General features: G+C 45.8%; 2 protein-coding genes across 15 annotated transcripts in view; both read right to left on the minus strand.

Moving 5' to 3' along the window:
- LOC1277242 (RNA-binding protein Musashi homolog Rbp6) overlaps positions 1-19,354 on the minus strand; it is a 591,248-nt gene extending 571,894 nt beyond the window's left edge. For 4 of the 14 annotated variants that reach the window (XM_061643244.1, XM_061643238.1, XM_061643240.1 and 1 more), the window contains exons 1-2: positions 19,233-19,354; positions 16,774-17,532 (exon numbers count right to left, since the gene is read on the minus strand). In XM_061643244.1, coding sequence (XP_061499228.1) covers positions 16,774-16,844 — 71 coding nt within the window. In that variant the 5' untranslated portion in view covers positions 16,845-17,532; positions 19,233-19,354. Of the gene's footprint in view, positions 1-16,773; positions 17,533-19,034 lie in introns of all 14 variants that reach the window. The other 10 variants (XM_061643242.1, XM_061643241.1, XM_061643237.1 and 7 more) reach the window with 5 other exon arrangements.
- Positions 19,355-22,857: 3,503 nt separating this feature from the next.
- On the minus strand, positions 22,858-24,846 carry LOC5667046 (uncharacterized). The gene is made up of 2 exons (XM_001688895.2): positions 24,331-24,846; positions 22,858-24,260 (listed from the first exon to the last, which is right to left on the minus strand). Exons 1-2 carry the CDS (start codon positions 24,616-24,618, stop codon positions 23,070-23,072), a joined length of 1,479 nt encoding a protein of 492 aa, XP_001688947.2. The 5' UTR covers positions 24,619-24,846; the 3' UTR covers positions 22,858-23,069.
- Between the last annotated feature and the right edge of the window lie 122 nt (positions 24,847-24,968).

Here is a 24,968-nt window from a genome sequence, read left to right on the forward strand (position 1 = left end):
AAATTTGGTACCATGCGGCGTCAAATGGTCTCGAGTGGGAGCACACCATACGTCCGGCTGGCACTGGTTGGCGAGAACAGGCAACAATACGGGGCAAACGTTTACCGAGAAACGAAAGGCTCGCACTGCGTATCCTTTGCGACGCAGCGTGTAGCAGTGCGAGCGTGTAAGTGAATTGCTTGGGAGGAGCTCCTTGCAGGCTTGGTTGATGTGTCAAAAGACGAGGTAGAGTATAGAGCCGCATTACGAAGCTTCATCTAAGGACCATTTTATACGGACGAGCAAATGGCAGATTAATCCTTGATTTTTGTGTAAGGCAAATTCATTTTAAGTGTCATTAAATGCTGCTGTCATTACTGTATATTATGTACAATTTCATACAAAATTTTGCCTAAATTTGTATTATGATTTAGAATATTTATATGAAAAAGATGTGTTAGTTACAGGGTTTTCCAAACATTAGTCCAAGCAAGCTTTCGAATGTAAACATTAGTTGTTCACCGCGTGCAAATAACATTTTTATTCATCAACATTTACATTCGAAAGTAGCGTGGAAAACCCTGTATCTCTCTCCGATGTTAAAGTTCTAATAATCAAAATTTAAAAAAAATACCATAACGGTTATTATTATTGGAGTTACTATAATAATTTTTAATTTATTCTGTGTGATTTTCAACACTTCAACGGTCTGTTGCCATCGTTTTTTCACCGGAGTTCGAAGCAGGATAGCATCATCCGTTGACCGTAAAAGTTTTAAAAATCATGCTGAAGAAATTAAAAATTATTATCACGAAAATTAAATAAAAAAATGATGTGGAATAACTTGTGTCACGAACCGACCAATAATGTTTATATTCGAAAGTAACTTGGAAAACCCTGTATCTCTTTCCTATGTTTAAGTTCTAATAATCAGAATTTTCAACAACAAAATCATGCCTGACCGGCTATGAGTATTGGAGTTACAGGGGTTTCCGAGTCAATTTCCAAAGTTAACAACATTTTTCATTGCTTGCGAGATGTTTTTCAACAACTGTCAAATGTGGGATTAGCAGCACGAACATTTTTCAGTTCTTTCACATGATTTTCTACACGTCACAAACTGGACTGAGTTTGACAGTTCTGTTGTTATGTGTTGAGAATCATGTGGAAGAATTGAAATTTTATTGTGATGCAATTACAACATTTGACAGTTGTTGAAAAACATCTTGGAGGCGGTGATACCCTGTATTCGTAACATTATCATTATACAAATTTTACTATTTACAAAGTTTTCATACAAACAAAAACAAAATATATAAAGACCACCAGCCCTTTTATTAACCTTTATCCCTTCTTCCGCACAAATCATACACAGTGAGCAGCTCGTAAAATCCTAATTACATTAACTAACGTGTCCACACACAGCACGCCAAAAACAACTGGTAAGCTTTAACATCAACACCTATAAAATGCGTCTGATCTCGTGCACAATTACCACTACAAGCACGATACCGACGGGACGAACAGGGACAGGGACAGGAAGAAAAGTTCTATTTAATTCGATAAATAAATATCCTGAACAAAACCGGAAAACCAAACTCACATTCACAGCCGCGTCCCAAACAGAAGCGGGAGAGGGAGAGAAACGGAGTGACAGGAGTGAAAGTGACGAAAAGTCCTCGGGCGTTGAATGAAACGTGTGACAACATCCATCAAGGACAATCGCAGCGACCGACACACACACACACACTCCTCGGCACAGAGCCTAATTTTTCATTCAAACATACACAATCGAACACTTCCTTCACAGCAACGACCAACCTTCCCTCTAGCCCCGTCCGAGGTTTCCTTCCTTCCGCCCAAACACATTCCCCTACGGCGGTGTTGGTGCCGGCGATGGCAGCGGTTTTTCCAACAATTTATCATACAAATTGGGTGGGCGACCGGTTTTAACACGAGTTTTTCGAAGCGGTAAAATCTCACACCCAACCCCCACCCATCGTACCACACCGTTGCATGTCGAACTGAAGTAAATGAAGTAGAAAAATTCCAGATTTTGTAACCGGATTAAACGCACACACACACACAGCTCGGGCCTATGCCGAGGGTTCCCATTCGTCGTCACGGCACCAAAAAAGGGAGAGAAATTTTCATAATTTCTCTTTTATTTGCGTAAAAACTTGCTCCTTTTGTGGCGTGTGTTTGTGTGTGTGAGTGTGTCTGGTTTTAATCGAACCTGCAAAGAGTCGATTTTCGTTGAGGCGTGTTCATCAACTCAAACGCTTCCAGCGTTTAAGTCTTACGAGCCCAAGTGGCCCAAGTTTACATCGACTGCGGGACACACCACTTCGGTTCCCATTTTGCATCGCCACTCCGAGGCGGTCGGCAATGGTCGACGTGCGCTGTGAGCCAAAACAATCTAACCCCGACCCAAAACCCGCACCTCGCACCCGAGGAATGGGAAGAAGGGAAAAGAAAAACATCGGTAGCCTTAATCCAACTACGCTGTCTCCCTCCCCACTGGCCACTTCGAGCCTTAGCTGAGGCTAATGAAATTGTTTCATTAACCAAGGGGAACTGGGCAAAAGATTTGAATTTATTGCTAATAATATTAAACTGGCAGCTCGAAAGCGCCCTGAAATTAATGGCACTTTCGAGTAGAGTGAAACTTAATGAAGTAATCGACTGTGCCTCGAGTGTGCCAAGTGGACGGGGCGAGTAAGACCAAGCGCGGACAAGTCCTCAGTCGCCCTGTGCCTAATGCGTTCCCCCTATCCCCCAATCAACAACGTTCCGGGTCCGGTCTTGGCGAAGCGTTTTTGGTTTGTTTTTACCTTCTTGTTTTTCTGTCTCTTTGTGTCGTACAAAGCACCGAGCAAGAAACACGACCGCACGACCGCACTGCAGGAAAGGACATAGACGGACAACCTCTCTGCGCCTCTGCCGATCCTGTCCGCACGGATGGCTAAATTACGTTGCAACGGTTAATTAAGCCCGCCATTTTTCTTACGTGAAGTCAACGGAAGAGACGACCTCTTCGCTGGTGAAGCGATTATGGCAGTGAGGCGGGAGTTAGTTTGTGGTTGGGCAGTGCATTTGTTACACGTTTTTGTCATCGTTCCACAGCCACGGTGGGGAAGCATAAAACACACGCCCGCCCAAAGAGCTCGATACGCATGGCAATCATATTCGATAATCAGTCGTTCATTCGTTCGTTCGACTTCAGTGTTGGCTGCTTGCCATTGGTGACTTTGCTCTGGGTGGGGGGGAGGGGAGGGGAGGGAGAGAGTTTCGCAGCTTTTGGCAGCTTGTTTCGCCGTTCTGGCCAATCCTGGTTTTGGCAGGTCATAATTTTCATGCTTTATTCTTACGTCGATTATTCTTACTGCGCCCCATCTGCGCCAGGGCAGTTGCGGGAAAGTTTGGTTCTTATCAGTCGTGTTTTACAGCCCTTACTTTTATCGCTCACCATTTAATTGGGGCTGATTTTAGTACGATGTTCATTAGTTAAAATTGATGACAGTATTTTTGAGTAGTTTCAATCATTAATTCAATCATGTCTATTAATTACAAAAACAAAAAACATAAAATTTGTAAATTAAAATTTAACGATAATTAGACGATTTTAACAAAGTAACTTATTCCACACTTCATTCGAAGCACGTTTGTTAAAATTAGTTAAAATATTTCTTTTCAATACATCATTTGATGACATATTTATGTAAGACAGAGAGAGATGATGGGGCGAGCTGCGAACAATACTGGACGACATAACCGTATGCCAACGACCGAAACCGATGGAGGGGGTAGGGGAGGTGGACTGAATGAGGGAGACCGTTGATACCTGATTTGTTCTGTTCCAAAACGATGTTGCCTTATTGCGGTCTGATCAACGACTGACGATCAATTCAAGTTCTCCCTTTATAATAGTTCACTTGCTTGCATCAGGCAATACTATCCTGCCACAATTCTTACATTTATGACACATTTTAAGACAACAAGCTGTAAGTCAGCACAACATCGGGCACAGCACGTCAGGGCAAGTGTATGCCGCAGTCATGGATTCAATTTTGGCATTCCCGGGTATCTTGAATGTTTTCAAGCATCGTATTTAATCGTGCCACTGTCATGAAATTGAATCATGACGAATCTTGAAAGTGTCCTGCAGCCTTGAATGAATATCCGAATCTTGTATTATCTTCATCCTTCTGATCATCTTCCTCTCGAACGCGGTTAATAGGGTTTCGTCTGATTTGAAGAGTGTCCATGTCTCAGTAGAAATCTTTGAAGAGTTGGTACGTGTTATGTCTGTATTCTGTCATCTTCTTCAAAATCTGCCTTGTGTTATAATTTCAATTCATTTTTTAATGATATTCGTTAATTTCAATATCAAAAGTGAATGAGCCCGATATATTAACTTCAACCTTTTGTACGATTAAACATGATTAAAAAATCGGTTTGATTTTGTACTAAGTTCTAACCATGCTACTGTATTATCATCACAATCTGAAGAAGTATCATATCAAATTACCCAACCTACATTATCACCATCCACTTGTCACGTTCCAACCATCCCAAACCATCCTCTCTGGCAAATGGTCAAATCCAGAAATCACTGACACTCATTACGCTCAAGCTCATGCCATTACTCGTTACAAAAGCTCCACATCCTAATTCCCTATTACAAGAAGCAGTGATTTTTACCCGCCCATTTCTGTAAACTTCAACCATTAACCCATCAATGCGCTTGAAATATTCGTCAAAGTACGGTCACAGCATTTAGCGCTTGGCTTTCAAAACGAAAACGTATACCCCCATTGCCCGTAAAGATCAGCTCACCGACCAACCCACAGCTGCGTTTAAAGTGCGCCCAAGTGCGTACTCGGAAGTGTCGGTAAAGCCAACTCGTGCCCAAAGCCGGAAGAAAAACCCGGCCAAATCTGTCTCTAAAAACCCGGAGAGCCTGTTTTATGGCCCTCGCCCTAACGGGCACAAGTTAACGCTGCTGTACGTATTCCCAGAGTAATTGGAGCAACCAGAAGCGACATCTTGGGCCAGCGATCTGATGATGCTAGGACACAGACCTAAGACAAACACTAGACAAACTGGGGGTTTGAGACGAGTTCGACCCAAAACCTCACTTCCTTTACCGGTGACATACGGTGTTAACGGGCATGGGGAGCTAAGGCTCACAGATCTGCACCAACAATCTGCCCTTCACTGAACCGACTCAAATCCGAGCGACTTCCGCCCCGGGGGCGCGTGCTGTTCCGGCAGTGGGCGATGGCAAAACATCCCACCCAACTGCCAACCCGGAAGAGGCTCCGCTCTCAAGCTGGAGCTCTCAAGGTTTGGATTCACATTCGGGGTTTCACTCTCAACTCGGAAAGCAGAAAAGCCATTCCCGGCCGCTCACACTCGCTCTCACCACCACGCTGAGGGTGGCAGGGCCGATCTGACTGCTCGATAGCCGCTTCTGGTTGTATTGTTATTGTTATGTAACAGCAGCTTCAGAGGGCCCTTTTTTCCACCCATCCTTTCCCGCAAGCAGAAGAATTCTTGCTCCATCCTTATCCACTTTTGACCATTAGGACCGAATAACAATAACTACCAACTGGTTCTGGCCACTCTCGGCACATTTCGCGAGCTTCCCGGCTCGGGTTTCCCACAGCAAGCCAACAGCTGGAGCAATACTCGGTTGGTAGCTTCTTGTTTGTTGTAAATCCTTTACTCCATCCTTTTTGCAATCTCTTTCGCCCTTCTAGCGTAGTGGTTGTCCTGCAGGCACCAAGGCACCATCCTACCATTACAGGGCATACTGCTACTACACCACTATTCTCGCCGTATTACAACACCCTTTTTTGCCACGACACACAACCCACCAGGTCGGATCTGCTTCCTGGAATCACTGCACACGCGGCGAAGCGAAGGAATAAATAAAACATACGGCCGTAGTGCAAGCAGCAACCGCAGGGCACTGCCGGAAGAAGAAGGGATGCCCCCAGCCAGACAAAATGGTGCAAAGACAACGGGCACCTAAACTAACCCCATTCTATGGTGTTGGTGCTCGGACACACACACAGACAACCAGCAGCAGCAGTAGCAGTAGCAGCAGTGTCAGCAGATGCCGTTGCAGATTCCCTTTAACGAGTGGGCTTCTACCGAGGGCTTCTAGCCCGCACCCGTTGTGGAATGTCTTCACCGTGACCCAAATAAAATCACCCACTTCGGAGCTGATACGGGGCGAAATAGGCGATTGAAAAAACAAAAAAAAGAACACCGATGTCCCCCAGGCCAATCTCCCTTTTGTTCCTGGCCAGCGGGACATCCAGATGATCCCCAAAAGATTACCCATGCCTCAAGAAAAATCTCTCAACAATCTGGTTTCACGCTGCCTCGACGGGTTGGATTGTTCGCTGGCCCTGGTAAGGAGCTAGGATGGAGTTTCCCCGTGAGGGATGGTCTCTTTTGGGATGATGGGGGAAAAGGGACAAAACAAATCGGTATCTTGTGCAGGTGTCTTGGAGTTCGAGGGCGAAATGTGCTACCAGCTCACCGGGCGTGTCATCAGCGATACCGGCATCTTGTTGGAGGTCATCGTGTTATACTTTTTCGACCTCTCTCTTTCTCTCACTCTCTTTCTCTCTCTTGCTACTCTTCACTCGACAACATCTGAGGTGTCGTTAGTGTCGTCTGTACCTTTTCTCACCAAACCAAAACAAAAAAAAGGCAAAAACAAGAACACCACCTAGAATGTGTTCTGCCGCTGGTTTGGGTTTTGGTTTTTCCGATGCCACTCCACCGTAGCGATGATGATCCGCTCACTTCCGACCGTGCTTATGCGCTCCCGGTGGGACTTATCCCTTCCATTCGTTCCATTGGCTGTACCTCGGACCACACCAAGCTGCACGCACACGCGCTGCCTCGGTTTCTATTTCCGATACATCGATAGACAATAAAAACAAAACAAACCCCCTGACACACGCATGCACACACACCAAAAAGTAACAACGACCTGGACCGTACCGGCAGCAGCAGCAGCCGGGTCCCAAAGCCCCCAAACGTAGGGCCACCACAAGAGTTTCTCCATCCGCACGGTGCAAAGGTTTGAGCAACCGTGCGCTAAAGGGAGATTTCTTCCATCCGTTGCGTTGATGGTGTGTGTGCGTGACGATTTATTTTGCAAAAAAAAAGAAATAAAACTTTATCGCTCTCTGCACGACACCGCGACCGGAAGAAGGGATTCGAGGGGTTTGGGTCCTGTTCGAGCCCGAATGTTCGATATTTAAATTTAGGTTCGTACGAAATCAAAATGAAGGTAATTTGGCAACCATTACGCCCTGCCCAAAGTGAAACTCCCACCAGTGTCTCTGACGGGCACGTGAGTACAAGAGGTTTTTGGTGCAATGTTTGCTGGAAAGTGGGAGCGGTTTGAGGTGTTGAAATTGTACTTGAAGAAAACTTTATGGTTACAGTAATTAATTTAAATAACGTTGCTTCCATTCCTTGACATTTTTTGTCGATTTCATGGTATTTCATGGAACTCCCTCTTCACAGAACTTGCATTCGTTGAAGCGGAAGCGATCTCTCCCCTGTTTGATGTGTATCTTATCCAATGCATTCAGCCTACAACCAGCATGCTACGTCATCACACTGCCCAGCACAGTCGGGTTGACGATCCAACGCTCCATGTGACACCCGCATCGCGATCCATTATGCCATACGTCCCCGATAGTATCAATTTCATCGCTCACCAGCAACGGGGCTGGTTCGGCGTACGAGGGGCAGGTTTAAAAAAGCATAAACTGTTCCCACCACTTAACAACAAATGCATGACAAAGCAATTAGCATGTGGCTTGCGTTGTACAGCACGATGCCAACACACCACAAGCTGCCAAGCACTTCGTGCGCCACACAGCTTCGCCACAGCGGGCGTCTTCCTCTGGGCACGTCTTTTACATCGATTTGGTTCGGTAGTTGCTTGTTTGAAGAAAGAAATGAAAAAAAACACACACACAAACACAAACGTAATTTAAAACAAAACCCCCATTCTGCTCGTTACGATGTTGCGTTGGCACCTTACCCGTGCATTCATTGGTAGGGTCAAACGGGTGACATAATTTAGTCATCTCCTCGCGATCGCGCTTAGCGTGCTGAGGATAGGGCGGCTTTAGCTTTAGGCTTTTAAATTTATTTAGTGTTTTATTACACTAAACAACCTTTCTTAAAACCTTTCTTTATTCTCTATCATATGGTTTGTTTTTGAGCCATTGATTTGAACCCACTGCCGATATACGCTGGAATACGATTCGAACTTCAGTACGAGCACACGATCACATCCGTGTGGATCAAATTTCACCCATCACCATAAACTTCAATCGACGGCGTACTGCCGATCGAGAACGTGCAGCATTGATCTTTTCAGGGGTAAATTTCCTGCCTTTCCTTCCTGCCCGTCAGTCCCCATCCCTCCCTTCCAATACCTATCGAATGGCTCTCCATGCTGTAAATGTATTTCCGATCATTCAACGCGTCGCCCGGCGTGGTCGAAAATAACCGAACACGCTGTGCCAAAACTGCTTGCCCCGCGCCGAATTCAAACGCGTACGAGTCACAGCGCCGAACGCCGTCGCGAGTCACTTCACTCAATCACTCAATCGCGGGACACGACAGACAGTTGATGCTTCAGTGGAACGGGGTGGGGAAAAACCATGCACGTACGCAGATACCGGAGCTGCTAAAAAGTCGAGTACGAGCTGGTCCTAAAATAGCTACCGAACCTAAAACCTATCGCCGAAGAACTACCTCCTGAACTCCTGAACTGATCGGCTGGTAAGGCGGGCGGGTTGGGTTTGGCCCGTGTGCGTGCTACACCGTCAGCAACAATGTTTGGCAGTTGTCAGACCAAAATGTTGCACATTTTAGGCGAAACATCCTTATTAAAGATTGATTAGGCTTATTAAAAGCTTCTTTAAAACTATTCTTGCCGGTGGATATTTATTCCAAGGCGGCGCTGCTAGCAATTTCTTCAGTTGGGAAGTCGTTACGTTCAGAACACAAGTCTGCAGGAATTTTTGAGGGCTATTTTGACGTTACCTTTTCGAATAATAAAGAAAAATATTAATTTCAAACATCAAATTTTGAAAATTGATACATAAGTTTCGTCTTGAAATCTTCAAAGATCACACTATAGGCTCTCGCAGTCTATAGAGCTTGGTCCGAAGTTAACAAAAAACGTTAAATATGCTTCACACCCGTCCAACAACATTTGCTGTGATTGTACCGAATAGCGCCATCTATTGACAAATGGCACCAACTTGCCAATAAGTCTACTTAACGACTCTTGACAAAGCTGGCTTTAAAATCCTTTCCTATTAACAATCAATTAAATTAAAACCCTCTTGTTGCTGATCTTTTCAAACAAAATTGTTCACCCCAAAGCTGTCTCGCAATAACAAATAACACCCGAACGATCAACAATACACACTCACAGTCCCTTCCGGTCTTTCGATTCCGACCAGCGTTACTACCACCACTAAATCGACTGTTTGATGGATAAACACAATCAGCCTTTTGCGTCGTCCTCTCGCCGTGCCAAAATCCAAACAACAACCTGCACCCACCAACCTGAGGCGCAATGCGCCACAAGTCGAATCGTTGATTAGGCGCAAATCCGTCAATCCTTACCCTTCCATCCCCCCTCCCATCTTGCTTACATTGCCACTCCACGGCATTGTCGCTCCGGCGCTTGCAAAGGAAAGTAATTATTGCGATTGTAATCAACCGCAGCATCAACATCGCCCACCGCCTCGCCACCACCACCATCGAGGGAGGAGGTCTCTTCTGCCGATAATAATTGAAAACCCACCAAGAGCAAACAAGGCTTGACGGTGGCAGTTAGGGACAGAGGGGAGGGAGGGGTCTTTGGTCACACGAAACCAGAAAAGGGTGTTTCCGGCAGTGAGCGGGAGGAAGCTGGTTGGAAACATCGGCGACGACGGTTGTAACACGCAACCGAAAACACGACACGCTGTACCAAGCGGAATGAAGCGGTCGTGGCAACAGCTCGAGGGTACTACTCCTGCTCTATCGTCCACTCCCGCTGCCCTGTACTGTTTTTGCCGTCCAACGTCCCGGTTGAGAGTCCGTTGGAGGTACGGCGCTGGGCGGCGCAGGGTGTTGCACCGATTTGTCACTCCGATTTGATTGATAAGTCGTGCCGCGGCTTAGGTTCTATTTAGCAGGCCAGGTCCGTTCTCGCACGGAATGGTTTCACTGGTGTTCGAGCGCAAATCATCGGCAAGTGTGATTTGAACAAATTCCAAGAAGCAAAAAAAAACTCGCGCATCCTTGGGTGGATGAGGAAGACGAACATGTTCGAAGGGGGAGAGGATAACATTTTTGTCTACTAATTAGCCCTGTTTTGAGGTTGGCTTAGAACACGCAACGAGAAAATGTTTAGCTCGTGGAGATGGGAGAGTTTAGGTGCTAAATTAAATTTGCTAAAGGTGTTAAGTGATGATCTATCTAGAATTACGAACCGCCAAGTCACGAAGATCGTACAGGGAAGGTCAATAAAAAAACAAATTCAGGCAGTAGTATGGACCATGTACGTTTGATTCTAAATTGGAGACTTGAACTGAATGACGTCCCCAATATCCAGACAACAACCGATTGAACTATTTATAGTTTTTTTTAGTATTCGAGGTACTAAAAGTTGTTAATTTTTACACATTTCAAAATACTGAACATAAGTACTGCTACGTCCTCCGCTAATCCTGCGCTAATTCATCTAAAACACTTAGAGTACACGCATAGTTTTGATTGTTTTTACCAGATGGCTCAGTATAAATTATACACACATTTAGACCATGGATTACTGTCCATTGCTGCCCAATTATTTGAAAATAGAGGATAAACTTCCTCCTAACTTTAACGACAATTCAGAATTTTAGTACCTACAGTGAAGTCGGTAAAAGTTAATCTTCTACGTAGCTTGGAGAGACAAATATCTTCAAAATATTAGGTAGGATGGTTGCAATAGACCATCCAAAAGTGTAAAAGTATGAACTCTTTTGATTGTACAATAGAATATTTCAATGTCTGTACTGGTGTTAAATTATTTAGTTTACCACATCTGGCTAGTCAAATCATAGGTCCCGATTAGCAAAATTTGCCGTAAGGGTACGTTCATGTTTGAGAGGCCAACCATGTTTGTGAGATGACGGGACCGTCAACATCTTCGCACCAGAGATACAGTTCATTTTGGAGAGTTTGCCTGTCACTTACGACTGTGCCGCCCAAGATACTAAGAACACAACAATTTGTTAGCTTCTACGCGCTACTAGCAACATTGTCATTAGTGCTCTTAATGAAAGTTACACAAAATCTAATCAACCTCACCAAATGTTGCAGTCGTAATGCAATGTCTGCTGACAGCAGGCAGCGGACAGCATCAATGGATCATACCGAGCAATGGTGCAGCATCAAACACTGTCACCAACTGTACCGCCCCGTGGGGAGCAGGTGCAGCTGTGCAACGGTGTGCCAACCGATATGGTTAATTTATGAAAGATACTAATTTGATCAGCTGTATGGTTTTGCTCACTGCCCGCCGAGCGACGGCGACCATTCGCACGCATTTTGTGTTGCAATTGCAATAATTCAGCACCGTACGATGTACGTTGACCGTGCTCAAGTGTACATCAATCGACCTCTTGGACATTGTTCCCGGTTTTGCTCATAGCCCCTGGCCAGTCTATTGCTCTCTTCAACACTGACACACACTCTTCCCAATTAAACTTGAAACCGTTCGATGGAACCAGCAATGGAAGAGATTCACCTTCACGCACACAGTCTGAAGTACACAGTTTAATGTAGTATTAATAATAGCTAAATTTAAGCTACCGTAATTGCAGTGTGCAGAAGTGCATCACAGGTGCAATCGTTCGTGTAGAAAATACACCCCCCGGACGCCATTTGCTGCACGGCACGCCGCTGTCACTGCCATTGCCAGTGTGCGTTGCGGACACGTACAGTCTGCGTTAACGATTGATTAAACGTGCGAATTTCACGAACAAGGTGTTGAGATAAATGCGCCACCACAGTCGCGTCGCGTTGTTTTTGTGGGCTTTGCGTTTGCATCTGCCCGGGCTACGACGAGCAGGGGGGGGGTTGTAATGAGAAAGAAACACCGCCCCGATCAACATGTTACACTACCGATGCGGAAAGTGTACCACGAGCATGTGATTTGACACCAATTGGCAGCGGGCGAGAGAAAAAGAGAGAGAAAGAGAGTAGAAAAAGTATTTAAAAAATACAACACCACAACCACTAGCACAGGAAAATGCAACCGTGCGAACGGTTTGTGCTTTGGTGCCGCAAATGACAATGCAAATTGAACGAGCGTTACGTTGTTTGGGCAACATCTCGCCTGAGGCACTTCCTTGTGTCGAGCTAGTCGAGCTAGTGGCCACCGAACCAGCTTCTGTCTCGCGCACACAGTCTTAAGAAGCACAGTGCGTTAAGAAAAGCATCAGCTTCCGTACCAGTTTTCCATACGATTTTTGGCAACCAGCGCAGCATCGCAGCAGGCGGGACGAGAAGTCCGCAGAAAAGTCCCCCATACGGTTTGGTTTTGCGGTAAGCGGTGTTGAGTGTATGCACGCGGATGATGGAGCGTTTCCCGATGCAGCCCCACCGTTTTGCAGCCGTTCCCACTGTCAAAGTAATAACGATAATCGTCGGATAATGATTATGGGTGGAAAGAGAGGCGGCAGAGAAACAATTTTCCGGTGCGCGACATGCTTTTGGACAGAGCGGGCGGCACCGTTTGCTGTTGAAGTGTTGAAGTTATTTGCATGCACGGACACGGGACTGCCACCGTTGCGTTGCGGTCAAATTTGTTGCTGCTACTGTAGATCGGTAGCTCAAGATGGGCGACCATTAGTGGGGTTGTTTGGCTGGTTTGCGGTTGGAAGAAAATTAGGGTATTGTAATGTCCCCGCACGTAATGCTTGGACTTTCCTTCTCTGGTTTACATGTGTACCTCCAGCTGAGAAAGTCTTTTAAAGACTAATGGTTTGTTGTTTTATTTTATCAAATACTTCAATTAAATCTTGAAAGTTTAATACAGAAAAGAAAGCGAAATCTCCCAGCGGCAGGTAAATCTGCTAATTTCATCAATTTCACAAATCAAAACACTTCAAATTCTACACCAAGGCTTGGTCATCAAAGAGATGTTAACTTCAAGTAATGTTCCAATGACCTATAATTTTAAGATTGTTTCCTGAAGTTTCACAGACGATATGTAGAAGATCCTAGTATAATCCTAAATAGATACTTAGATAATGAGCTTATTCCATGGTGCAGTCATCTCATCCGACAACATCTTCTTCTTCTTCTTTGGCACAACAAACGCTGTCGGTCAAGGCCTGCCTGTACCCACTTAGTGAAGTGAGCTTGGCTTTCAGTGACTTATTGTTACCATAGCAGGATAGTCAGTCCTACGTATGGGGTCACGGTCTATTCGGGACTTGAACCCATGACGGGCATGTTGTTACGTCGTATTAGTTGACGACTGTACCACCAGACCGGACCAATACAACAGGTCATAGACAACATACAGGCCATATATTAGATTCAACGCTCGAATAGACCGAACCTACCATATGCAGAACTTATATAATTTGAAATCAATAAATCGCAGATACTTAAGTAGAATAATGGCAAGAGACATGCCAGGCCTCAAATTCTATTCCTTTTTTGGTCGATGGTTTTAGTAATGCTCTATGGCATATTTTTGAAAATGGATACAATTGAATGCAACACAAAACTTGAGATGAATGTTTGGCCCTAGTAAAGTTAAACAGGAAGTTTGATTTGATTTGATTTCCAACGAGGTATAGACACTAGCACTAAATTGATTAATGTAACATGAACATTTAACATTTAACATAAGCAATTATTACACAATTCATTGTGCAATTAATTATACAAAACGTGCCCTTCCATGGTTGACGTCGTTGACATCATATCTCATTACTCGAGCAAATTGGAATCATGTTATTTACTTTTGATTTTTTTTTTCTGTTTTGTCCTTCTTGTGGGGCAGGAGACAAATTTAAACCATCAAATCCACTTAAAAACCAACATAAATTGCATTAAACCCGCGCCCAACACATTCAACAACAAACTATCCAAATCGCTTAAACTGTGATTAATCATATTAACCCACTTTCGTTTGGACGATGCACACATCAACATCATCGCACAGCCTAATGAGCCCAATTTACCGATCCTTCATTCAGCGCTTTCCCATTCCCACTGTCCCCAACTACCAGAAAACCCAATTAACCTGTCATCGATTGCAAATCTCACGTGAACAAGCCCGGCAGCCCGGCTCTCCCCGTCCACTAAACTCTAATGCAATAAGCAGATATTCGGGAAATTTGATTTCCAACTGCGATTAAAGCATATTATTTGCGTGCACAAAACGCATACCGCGCGCCATTTATGCAAAAGGTCGCGGCGGCGTGTCAACGGGCTAGATTGGTTCCGTCGCTCGTGTCACCAAGGTTGCCCTCAACTGCGCGCTCGTTACATGGCATGCAATGATCTATGATCACTGTTGCGCCCGGACCAAGGTCTAGCCCTTGCGACCGGTTGCAGTGAGGCACGAATAGAATTATCTGAACCTCAACATGTGGAGAGAAAAAAAGCCGGAACGGAAGTGTGGCCGGGAAGTGCTGGAGCCGTTCGGATGAAGCATTGCACGGGAAATTGCTGTAATGCGAGTGTTGGGTGCAAATTGAACCCACGAGCCAATTTGCCGTATACCATGTGTCTGTGGCTGTATTTGTATCACTCTACGAAGATGCGATTGACACGAGAACTACTCAACAGTTGAATGACGCCCTGTTGCCTAGTAACCGTGATCGTGCGGCTCTCATTTTCAGACAATCTCACCGAAACTTGCTCTGCTCATTCTTCATACGAACTCCTAGCCGTACCATGAGTAACGCCACCGACGCATGCGCATGCCATTTTCCAAACGGCGACCACGTCCAATCGGCTCTCCGTCCCGTGCGCCACAAAGAGCAAAACGGCCGAAAATGCCAACGGCCAGCCCGCGATCATGCCGCGCGTTCTGTGAAGCGCGTTTAACGATCGGCGATCTTCTTTTTCCCTAATCACCGACAACACAACAACAACCACAACGACGACGACGACGTGTTCGGCGCTCGCACGAGGCACGTTTGTTGCGGCGTGTTACGTAAAACATGAAAACATGACGCGAAAAACGCGCTAAGAAAGGTCACGCGCTGACGGCGGCTGCTGCTGCTACTGCTACCACTTCTCTCGCGGCATCAACGCAGGCGAATGAAGCTATTATAAAAGACCCATGGTCCACATGGTTTTTCGTCTACTTCGAGAGGATCTGATGTCTTGGGGGGAGGGGAGTGTAGACAACCTGGTCCTCGTCAATGCGTCAATCGCTGGAAGCTGAAGACTCCCGGAGCAAAAAGCCCCGTCTGCCTGTCAGACCGCACGATCGGGCGTGCCAACATTTCTCTGCCAATACCTTCCGCCAAATCTCGACCGATCGACCGCCAACAGATTGTATTCCCCTAAAAATAGCGACTACTTTCTAATGAGCTAGTTGCCAGGTTGGAGTCGTTTTGGTGCTTCGTGCGTTCCACTACACACACACACACACACACACACCGCACGGTACGTAATGCCGTTCTACCAAGCCCCGACCCGGAACCCCCGGTTCCATCTGGTGGCTTTAAAAATATCTAATTAGAGAGCGCATTTGCCGGACTGGCGTGCAATGGAGGATTTTCGTGGCCTTTTTGCTGTTGTTTGTGCTGAACCATTACCAGTACCGAGGCGGTGATGGAAGGATTCACCAGGTAACGACCATACTGCTCGGCTGATGGAGGCGAGGAGAGTGCGAGTGCCACTTCCGTTTCTGTCCCGGATGACGTTTTCGGGCATGCAAGGGATGTCTGACGTGGTGCGTGACGTATCTCGCGCGCATGTGAGAACCAACCGGCAGAAAATCGAAATCTAACCCCGCTAGCACACTAACACACACGTGGAGGGGGATTGCGTTTTAAATCTTCCACAGTAGATTTACAGCTGCCCAAGGCAACCGGTTTCAATGTGCCGGTTGCCGACCACTACCGTGGAAACCTGGGCCGCTTGGCAAACAGCGATGAGTCGTAGCATCGATCGAACTTGTTGATGGAACAAATTAACATCCCGGTGGCAATGCATGCTCCCGTAGATGCTCCGGACGGTACGGATGGAATCTAGAGCAGCATCTTCGTTTCTGAAGCAAACCGAAGCAAAAGCGCAAAATGAAAATGAGAAGTTTAATCAATGAATTAGCTCCAAGACACACAGAGCAACTACAGCCTGTGGTAGAATTTATTCACAACTTCCTCGGATGGGGATTTTTTGGAGCGAAACGTCACGACCAGACCAGAGGCTTGAAGTTCTCTTCGTTGGCACTGGTTGACCTCCTTAAATGACACTCCCAATGCAAGAAGTGCAGCTGAGGATGGTACAGCGCTTGGTACAGCGTACTTTACACACCATTTAATCCAAGTCCCTGAAAGTGTTCTGAACCTCCCGACTGAGGTCCCCGTTAGGTCGTGCCGTATGATTGTTTCCCAGGATGTCGTTCGCTATCTTGCTCAATTCATCCCTTTCTTTTCATTTTAAATTTTTTATCCCAAAATTAATCGTAGACACCAATTACGTCCAATCATTGCAAACACTCACCCTGGATCGTTCGGCACCTCCGCCTGATTGTTGCCCGGGTGCACACCGAGATCCTGATTCTGGTGCTCCATCTCGTTTGCGCGCGCGAAAATGGGGTTGTTTTGCTACGGTGCTGTAATTTACGACTGCTCGGCAGAAGAAAACACGGTCTCGACGCGGGCGGCTGAAGCTTGAAGGATATCTAGCACGGGGAATTAATTCGCGCAACGACCTGCACAACCGTACCGAACCGAGCTGTAAACTTTTTCCTTGCCTTTTGCGGACTTTTACTCACAACTCAGGCTTTTACCTCGACGGAAAAATTGTGGCACACACGGTTGCTTTTAATTATTTGCTTTGCTTTTTGGGTATTATTATATATGCGACGATATTATTTTAATTTTTCCGACTAACTCTACTCACTACACCACACACAAAAACCGCAACTCACGCAACAGCACTGTCGCACAGACACCGGGAAGGATGTGATGAAACAACAATGAATCAATCGCACACGAGCAGAAACACTTCACACGATCGGTCGGGTTGATGGGTCGAGAAACGATCGACAGCTTGGGATTGATTTGCTTTAATTTTTGCTCTCTTTCTCTACTGGCAGAAACACTTCTTTTCAAACACACTTTTCAGCACGCCGTCGAACGATTGAACGAACGATTGCAAACACACTTTCAGCACAAACGGGAAAATTGCTACCGCTACCGTTAACACTCTACCAAACGCAACGGACTATTATTGTGGCTAAATAATGTCCTGGGCGACCTGGGAGAGTAACAAATACGCACACCAAAATTATGAAGAAAAAAATAATTAAAAACGCGTTAATTAATGCGTACAATTGCACCAAAGGGTCTGATTTTAATATTTGGATGGTTTGGAACGGTTGGACACTCAATTAAAGCTGCTTTCTAACACTATCTATCGAGCTCAATATATTACATTTTTTTTCAAGAAAACGTGCAGCTCAATTTTATTAAAATTTGTACCGATTGCGCTATTCGATGAACCATTATTTATAATTCTAAGTGCTCCTTTTAGTATCTAGATTTATTTATTTGTGTATCGTTTCTATTTCATTGTTTTGTTATTTCCAACAAAAATTAATTCACAATGCCCCCAACCTGGGAAACCGATAATGATTTCGTACCGAATGTACCTTAAAATGTTTAAAAAAAACTTCCAACTTTCAACCTCGTGTCCCTAATAAACCCAGACTACACGTGGAATAATACGAACGTCAAATTGGAAAAGCCCCTCCACCTAACAATAATTCCAACTGCTATCAAAATAATCGGAAAATTTTGATTTCCATTGGAAAAACAAACGCCCGCCCCAAAACACTTTGCAATAAACGAAAACTCATTTAGGTATGCCGGTTAATCGATTAAAGCCCCCGGACTGAAGGCCACGTGCTCTCAGCTGCCCGATTTTGTTTTTTGTTTGTTTTTGTGCTAGTATCCTGCCACGCTTTGGTACTTCTCAACGCCGCGCTACGGTGTGTTCCCTCGTCCTCGCTCACTCGCTTGTTCTCTCCGGTTCGCTCTCTTTCTCTTGGCGTGTGAATTTGTACACTTTTTAAAGTGCGATAACTTTCGAGATTTCGAACACTCAACACGGTCGGCTCAACCATTCAGCCCACTCGGGTACGGGGACGCTGTGCTTTTCGTTAAAGCTCTAGGTAGTAACTGGACATTCCTATTAGTAGTGATGATACTAGTCTAGGGGCCATTTGCCGGCTTTGGCCGGTGGCACGATTTCTTCACGATAGCTACCCCGTCTACACAACACACGGAATTCGTAAGCGGCAGGACCGTACTGGCCTCCAACTTTCAGTCGCCCAAACCAAACACTCCCACACTCTCACACACGGACACAAACTGCGGTTCAATTGGTTGCATGCTTTGCTTTCTCCGGTTCGAAGGACCACCCCGACCAATACGGTACGCGGCATCCTTGACAGCGGTGCTCCAATGCGATGCGGCATTTTTATTTAACTTAAACTCCATCACACCCGCAACCCACTGGTAGTAGTAGTACAGCCGTGGTTGAAGGTGTTCGTTGTCCTTTTCTGTACGGGCTCAAGCACAATGCCCTAAATCGACCGGGTAGTAAACGATCACGAGAATGATACACAACACACACACACATACACACGTTTGTCGAGCGCAAAGTCGAAACCAGTTTTGAAGTTGCGTTAAAATTTCGAATAACACTCGCAAGCTTTAAGTGTGCATGCAGCGAGCGGTTCTACACTTATGCTTTACCCGCACACACAGAAGCACCAGCTAATATAACAAACCAGCCGCGGTAACCGTGTACCGTACCCGTATACTATACCGCAGCCTAGCCGTGTAGCCTTGCGAGGGGTAAAAACACACTACGAAACAGTGCTCGAAACGTCGAACAATTGTTTGCTTAGATGTTATTTACTTTTTTTTCGGAAATCGGTAAAAAACACGGACTTGGCTTTTGCAGCGAAAAACGGACTTCGTCGTGACGGAAAAGCGGACCCGACCTAAGTACACACTCGACAACTACCAAAGCGATGAATGAACTGAAACGGTTTGCTGCGTGAGTCCTCCACCCTGCTTGCTGGCGCACGCGGCAAGCTGAGCGACCCCGGTCGGGATCCCACACACTTGCACGGTGCGGGTACAGTGCGGGCCGTTGCTGTAGCACCGGCGGGCGTTTTGAGAGCGAGCGGTACTCATCGGGTCGGGAGGGGAAAAAGAGACAGTTGGTGTATTTGCATTTTAGGAATGGAGTAAAAAAAATGTTTAGGATTTGGTGTGCTCTCAATGTGACATGCTGATTTGGTTAGGTTTTTATGATACTTAAAATTTGTCGATTTTCGAAAAATGGAAACTTATTCCTCTAGAGCTCTAGAAGTGTATTTCAGTTATTTATGCCTATGATTTCTTCTTAGATTTGTACAACTATTTAGTTTCAAGTAAGACGAAGTTCATCAAAATATTCAGTTTAGTTGTTGAGAACCATTTTAGCATTACTTTTAGCTAATGGTTGAACGTTCAAATCACGTTTTGGTAGGAAAATAACTAACTGAATACATAAAATTGCTACCGCTTTCAATTATGATTTTCGTCTTTGAAAATTAAAATTAAAATTTAGGATAAAAATCCAAGCTAAGATTTTTGCACCTTCACAAAGTCATTGCACATAAGCCCACATAAAAGACTCTAGGACCGCATGCAACCAGCGTGCCGTAGCTTTGAGATCCCTGCCCTATGCTAATAGAACCCTAATCGAGTAGTTTAACCAAAACTTAAAAATACAATATTGCCTCATTTTCTACTCAAAATACGAGGAAAAAAAGTGGATTTAAAATGATAAAATTTGAAAACATTAGATTTTATGAAAAATATTCAACTAAAACAAATAAAAAGAAATCGTTTATAAAAATCATTCACATCAGTTCCATCCAATAAATTTGGTTGTAAAATGCTATTTTTTTAACAAAAAAAAACATTGCAATAATTTAAACATTTCCTACCAGCACTGTACCGTAATCAAGACCACTGCCGCGATAAGTGCGCATCTGCCCCGGTGTGGTGGTATATTGGTGGCGTTTCAAACGTGTGCCATCTCGCTCGCCCGTTCGGGGCAACCCGGCGCGAACCACTCACGTGTGCATCGCATGAACCGAACAGAATGCCGGCTACTGGTGTGTGTGTGTGTGTGTATATGTAGAGACGTCTCGGGACAGCCCGGCTGTGGTGGCATACCGATGCACACAGCACAACAAACGTTCGCTCACTGCCAGCCACTCACCAGTACGCATTTGCGCACGCCGGCCAACTCGCAGCCGATCACGTGTGTGTATTGGCGCTGGTGCCATGCTTCTCCATGCGGGCCGCCGTCCCGCATCGTAGCTGGCCGGGATTTTCACCGGAACCGTTGCGTGGTTCTCCGTATTTCCAGCAGCCAGATTTGCCGGCCACGAGAACCCCGTGTCCCGAATCACACACACACACATTCCCACACCCCAAAAAGGATGAGTTGTTTTGATTCGGAGCCCTCGATGAGCCTTCTGGATCAGAGTGTGTGCTCATTCAGCAGTTGCTGACAATACCAGTACCGTAGGGGAAGTTAACAGGCACAGTGTGCCAGAGGCCACAGGAACGTCGCTGTTTGGTCGTTGCTTTTGTTTCACCTTATCGCTAGAATTGCATACGAACAAGCGCATGCAACTGGAGCGAACAAATCTGGGTAAACGCGACCCGGGTTATGATTACGGTTACGCTTCTAACCCAAGCGCGGTGGTTGTTTGCGAAGAGTTCGTTTGCTCGTGAAAGATCAAGAACAGAAACAACAACAAAAACATTCAAGGAAAATTATTGAAACAACATTCAAATATTCTATATTAACATGTTCAAAAGTTAAAAATGTTTAGGAATATGTTAAATATAAAAATAAAGTTACAATATGTTAAAACTACTATTTAAAAATGCAAAAAGCACCGGTAAAAGTAAAAAAAACTAAGAAAAAGCAAATAATAAGAGCAAAAAAAAACACAATGTGTAAAATGGTTCAAAATCATAAGCAAGATAATTAGGAATAAAAAATAACTTAAACTTTTTAAAATGTTGAATCCTGTATTTGTACCAGAACCGCTCTTGTCAGCGAATGGTAACAGAGGTACACATGATTCCCTTCATTTCCCTCTCCGTGCATCACAGCCCGCCCCGGAACTCATTTTCCCCGGTATGCACTTGCGTGCGCACCCACTCACCGTCGCTCACCAAAAGTGCATCATTTTCCCATTCCCCCCCCCCCCCCCCCTTCTCCCTTATCCTACGGCACGATTTGCCATCTCGCTCTTTGCTTCCCACGCACACGGTTTCCCCTTCATTTGCTCGTGAGTTACCCGCGCACGATGGAAACACACGCGTTTGTTGTTGCAAATGTCAGAGCCGAGAGCAGCAGCCCTAACGCGCGTTTTGTTTGCCCACCCTCTTCAGGTGATTGTGCATTACCTCTAATCCCTTCCTTGTTACTCCGTTTCGAATCTAGGGGACAAAGGGTAAGGGTAAGCGTTGAGGACAATCTAAAAAAACACACACACCTAAAATCGCTTCCGCATGCTGGGAAGCTTTCGGCTTCCGAGCGTATCCCGAGTAGAGGGATGTACTCGAGGTAGCTTCATTTGCGGTTGTCTAGAATTGCCACACTTACTACTACTTACAAAAAGCTAAAACAGGGGTTTCTATGTTTTTTTTTTTGTATTATTGAGGTTTTCCCACATTTTTTGGATCATCGAGAGGCAAAGCAACGATTGCCAATAAATCGAGGGAATGATTTCCAATTTCCCTTGCGTCTCCATTTACGTTTCCCTTGTACAGGTATAAAATTGCAAGCTTAGGTTAGAATTATATGAAATGATAAATTTAGTGGCTAAAACCCATCACTTCAAGCAAAATAACAAGAAAATTAGTTACATTTTGGCTGGAAACCATTAAATTCGACTTACGCGGAGATTTCAGATGATCGATTCCTTCTCGTTCAGAATTCATAGATTATCGGGGAGAAAATCCGTATATAGGAAGGTTAAAATAATGCCAGTTTTTAAACAAGCAAGTAAATAAATAAAAAATAATATAATAGGTAAAGAAGTGAAACAGTATGAAAGTAGGAAAAGACAAAGAAAACACATAAAAAGGAAAAAGAAAGTAAGAAAGCAAGGAAATAAGAAGGTAAAAAAGTAATATCGAAAAATGAAAGAAAATAAATAAATAAAAACGAAAGAACAAAATTAGTGAATAAAGAATAACATAAGAAAGCGAGAAATTAGATGAGTAAGTAAGTAAATAAATCAGTTAGGAAGTAGGCAACTAGTAAAATAAGTAGTTGAGTAAGTAAGTGAGTATGTAAGTACATATAATACACAATTAAGAAAAGAAGTAACCAGTGAATAAGTAACCAAATAAGTAACATAATAAGATAGTTAGTATGTAAATAAGAATGTTAGCAATTAAGTAAGTAAATAAAAAATAATCTCTAAATTCAGTGAAACCTAAGAACCACTTGCCTAATGTCATCAACCAACCTCCACCTTAGCTAAACCCACCATTAACACCATTTGTACATAGATTTATTTCGTGAAAAACTCACCACAAAAATACACCGAAAGCGCACACAGTTCGATCAAGTAGACGTAAAGAAACCTACGCAGCCAACACCGTGGCAAATAGACACCGTTTCGCACACCTTTATACACCGTACGGACTCACCCGTACATCCTTTCTCTCGTGTTGATATGTACAGAGGAACTAGAATCAGACTTAGCTACGCTTCAGCTCGCCCCCACTCTCAAGCGCGGCCATCGCCGACGAGGAGCTGCTAACGGACTCACTGGCCGCCGCCGCCGCCGCTGCCGTGTGCGCGTGGGGCGTGGACAGCAGTGCCGTCAGCGTTGCGTGCGAGGAACTGAGTGAGGATATCCGGGGCCGACCGGTGGAAGCGACCACCGGCAGCACCTTCGGCGATTCGAAACCATCCGTTGCCCGCTGCCGTTCGGTGAGCTCCCGGAGCAGCTTCTGTATTTTGGCGTAAATCATCTCCGTCACCTTAAAGCCCTGCAGTTCCCCGGAGCGCCCACTGCTGGCCGTGTGCTCGAACGCGTTCCGCTCGATCAGCTTCTTCACGTCGTCCAGCGCCAGCAGGAAGAAGCGCCCATTTTTGTTCAACGGTGTCACCTGCCGCTGCTGCAGCAGCCAGTCGCGGTCCTGCGTGTCGGGACAGTAGCGCAGCACCTCGGGATGCCTGTTGGCCAGCCGGTCCCGGAAGTCGGCAATGCCCAGCACGCGGGCCGCCTTAAAATCCAGTATGAACAGGCTCTCGGGCGTGATGACGGTAGTGGGCAGCGCACAGACGGGGCGCGTGCTAGCCGCAGCAGACAGATTCGAACCGCCCACCTGTGACTGCACCGTCGTCGGCAGGCTTTGATATGGGACGTGCGGGAAGATCGGCCCGTGCAGGAAGTACTGCCGCTTGAACAGGTCCGGTTGGTTCGGTTCGGGCAGCTTGCGCTTTAGCGCCTGATGCAGCAGGCTGGTGGCGGCACCCGCTGCCGGCGCATTGTCCGTGCTGGAGTCGGAATCGCTCAGCTCCATGCCGGGCGTGTTGGCGCGGGACAGCGAATTGCCCGCCGGCGAGGACAGCTGGCTGCCATACTGGGCCTTCGTGTTTTCCAGCAGCGAGCAAAACACGCTCTTGAGCGCCTCGTCCGAGATGGCCCCGTCGCCCAGGTTTTCCTTAATGTTGCGTATCGCCGGCACGAAGTACGTCTGGTGAAACTTTTTCACTATCGCGTCCACCTCCTTGTCGAAGTAGCACTGGACGTTGGCCCGCAGCAGCTCGAGCGATTTGATCGCCGCATCGTTCGCCGTCTGGCTCACGAACGAGCGGCCCGTGCCGTAACGCTGCTTGAGCGCTTCCAGCGTTGCCTCGCCGGAAAGAGCATTTCTCAGTTTCTGAAGCGAAGGGAAAAACACAAGGTTAATAAATTACCAACAGGCACAAGGAAGAAAAGGCCTTCCGAACCTGCCGCATCCCAGTTTGCACAGCACAGCCTGCGTCCGGTTCGGCAGCGTTTGTTGTTGTCGTCGTCGTGCTGCCACCACCGCTGTTGTTTGTTGATGTTGCTTCTGAGGCACTTGTTGCAACTGTTGCTACTACCACCGCCGTTCCCGCCGAGCCGGAAGCGGAAGTGGCCACCGTGGTGGCGGACGAGGAGGATGATGATGATGGCGGAGGAGGAGGTGGTGGTGGTTGTGGTGCACTGAGCGATGAGGAAGCAGCAGCGCTACGCCAAACACGCTGTATTACCATTTCGTTACGGTGCAGACTCGACTCGGACGTGCGTCACTACGGGAAGGGCTGCTAACGTGATTGCAGGAACGTTTAAATGCTCAATAATTAGGGATTGGCGGGAGGAAATTGTAGGGAAAGTGTGTGTAAATTTGCTGGAAAGGAGATGGTACTACTTGGTGCCTAGCCTAACTAAGGGCGTACAACAATGCTCCTACATCTATGCAATTGGCACGACAACAAACGGTGCGTTTACAGGGCCGAGTTGAAAGAACGTTGCTGTTACGCTCCGTGTTTTGTTCGGACACTAGGGACAAAGTGTGTTGAAAGCTGGACAAAATATATAAAAACAGTGAAAATTTTGGATTTTA

Source organism: Anopheles gambiae, chromosome 2 (genome assembly GCF_943734735.2).
Source record: "Anopheles gambiae chromosome 2, idAnoGambNW_F1_1, whole genome shotgun sequence".
Classification (NCBI taxonomy): domain Eukaryota; kingdom Metazoa; phylum Arthropoda; class Insecta; order Diptera; family Culicidae; genus Anopheles; species Anopheles gambiae.

Coding starts and splice junctions, on each gene's coding strand:
- LOC5667046 (XM_001688895.2), bottom strand. CDS start 24,618: ATGGTAATACAGCGTGTTTGGCGTAGCGCTGCTGCTTCCTCATCGCTC. Junction 24,261..24,330: donor TGCAAACTGGGATGCGGCAG/GTTCGGAAGGCC, acceptor CCTTCGCTTCAG/AAACTGAGAAATGCTCTTTC.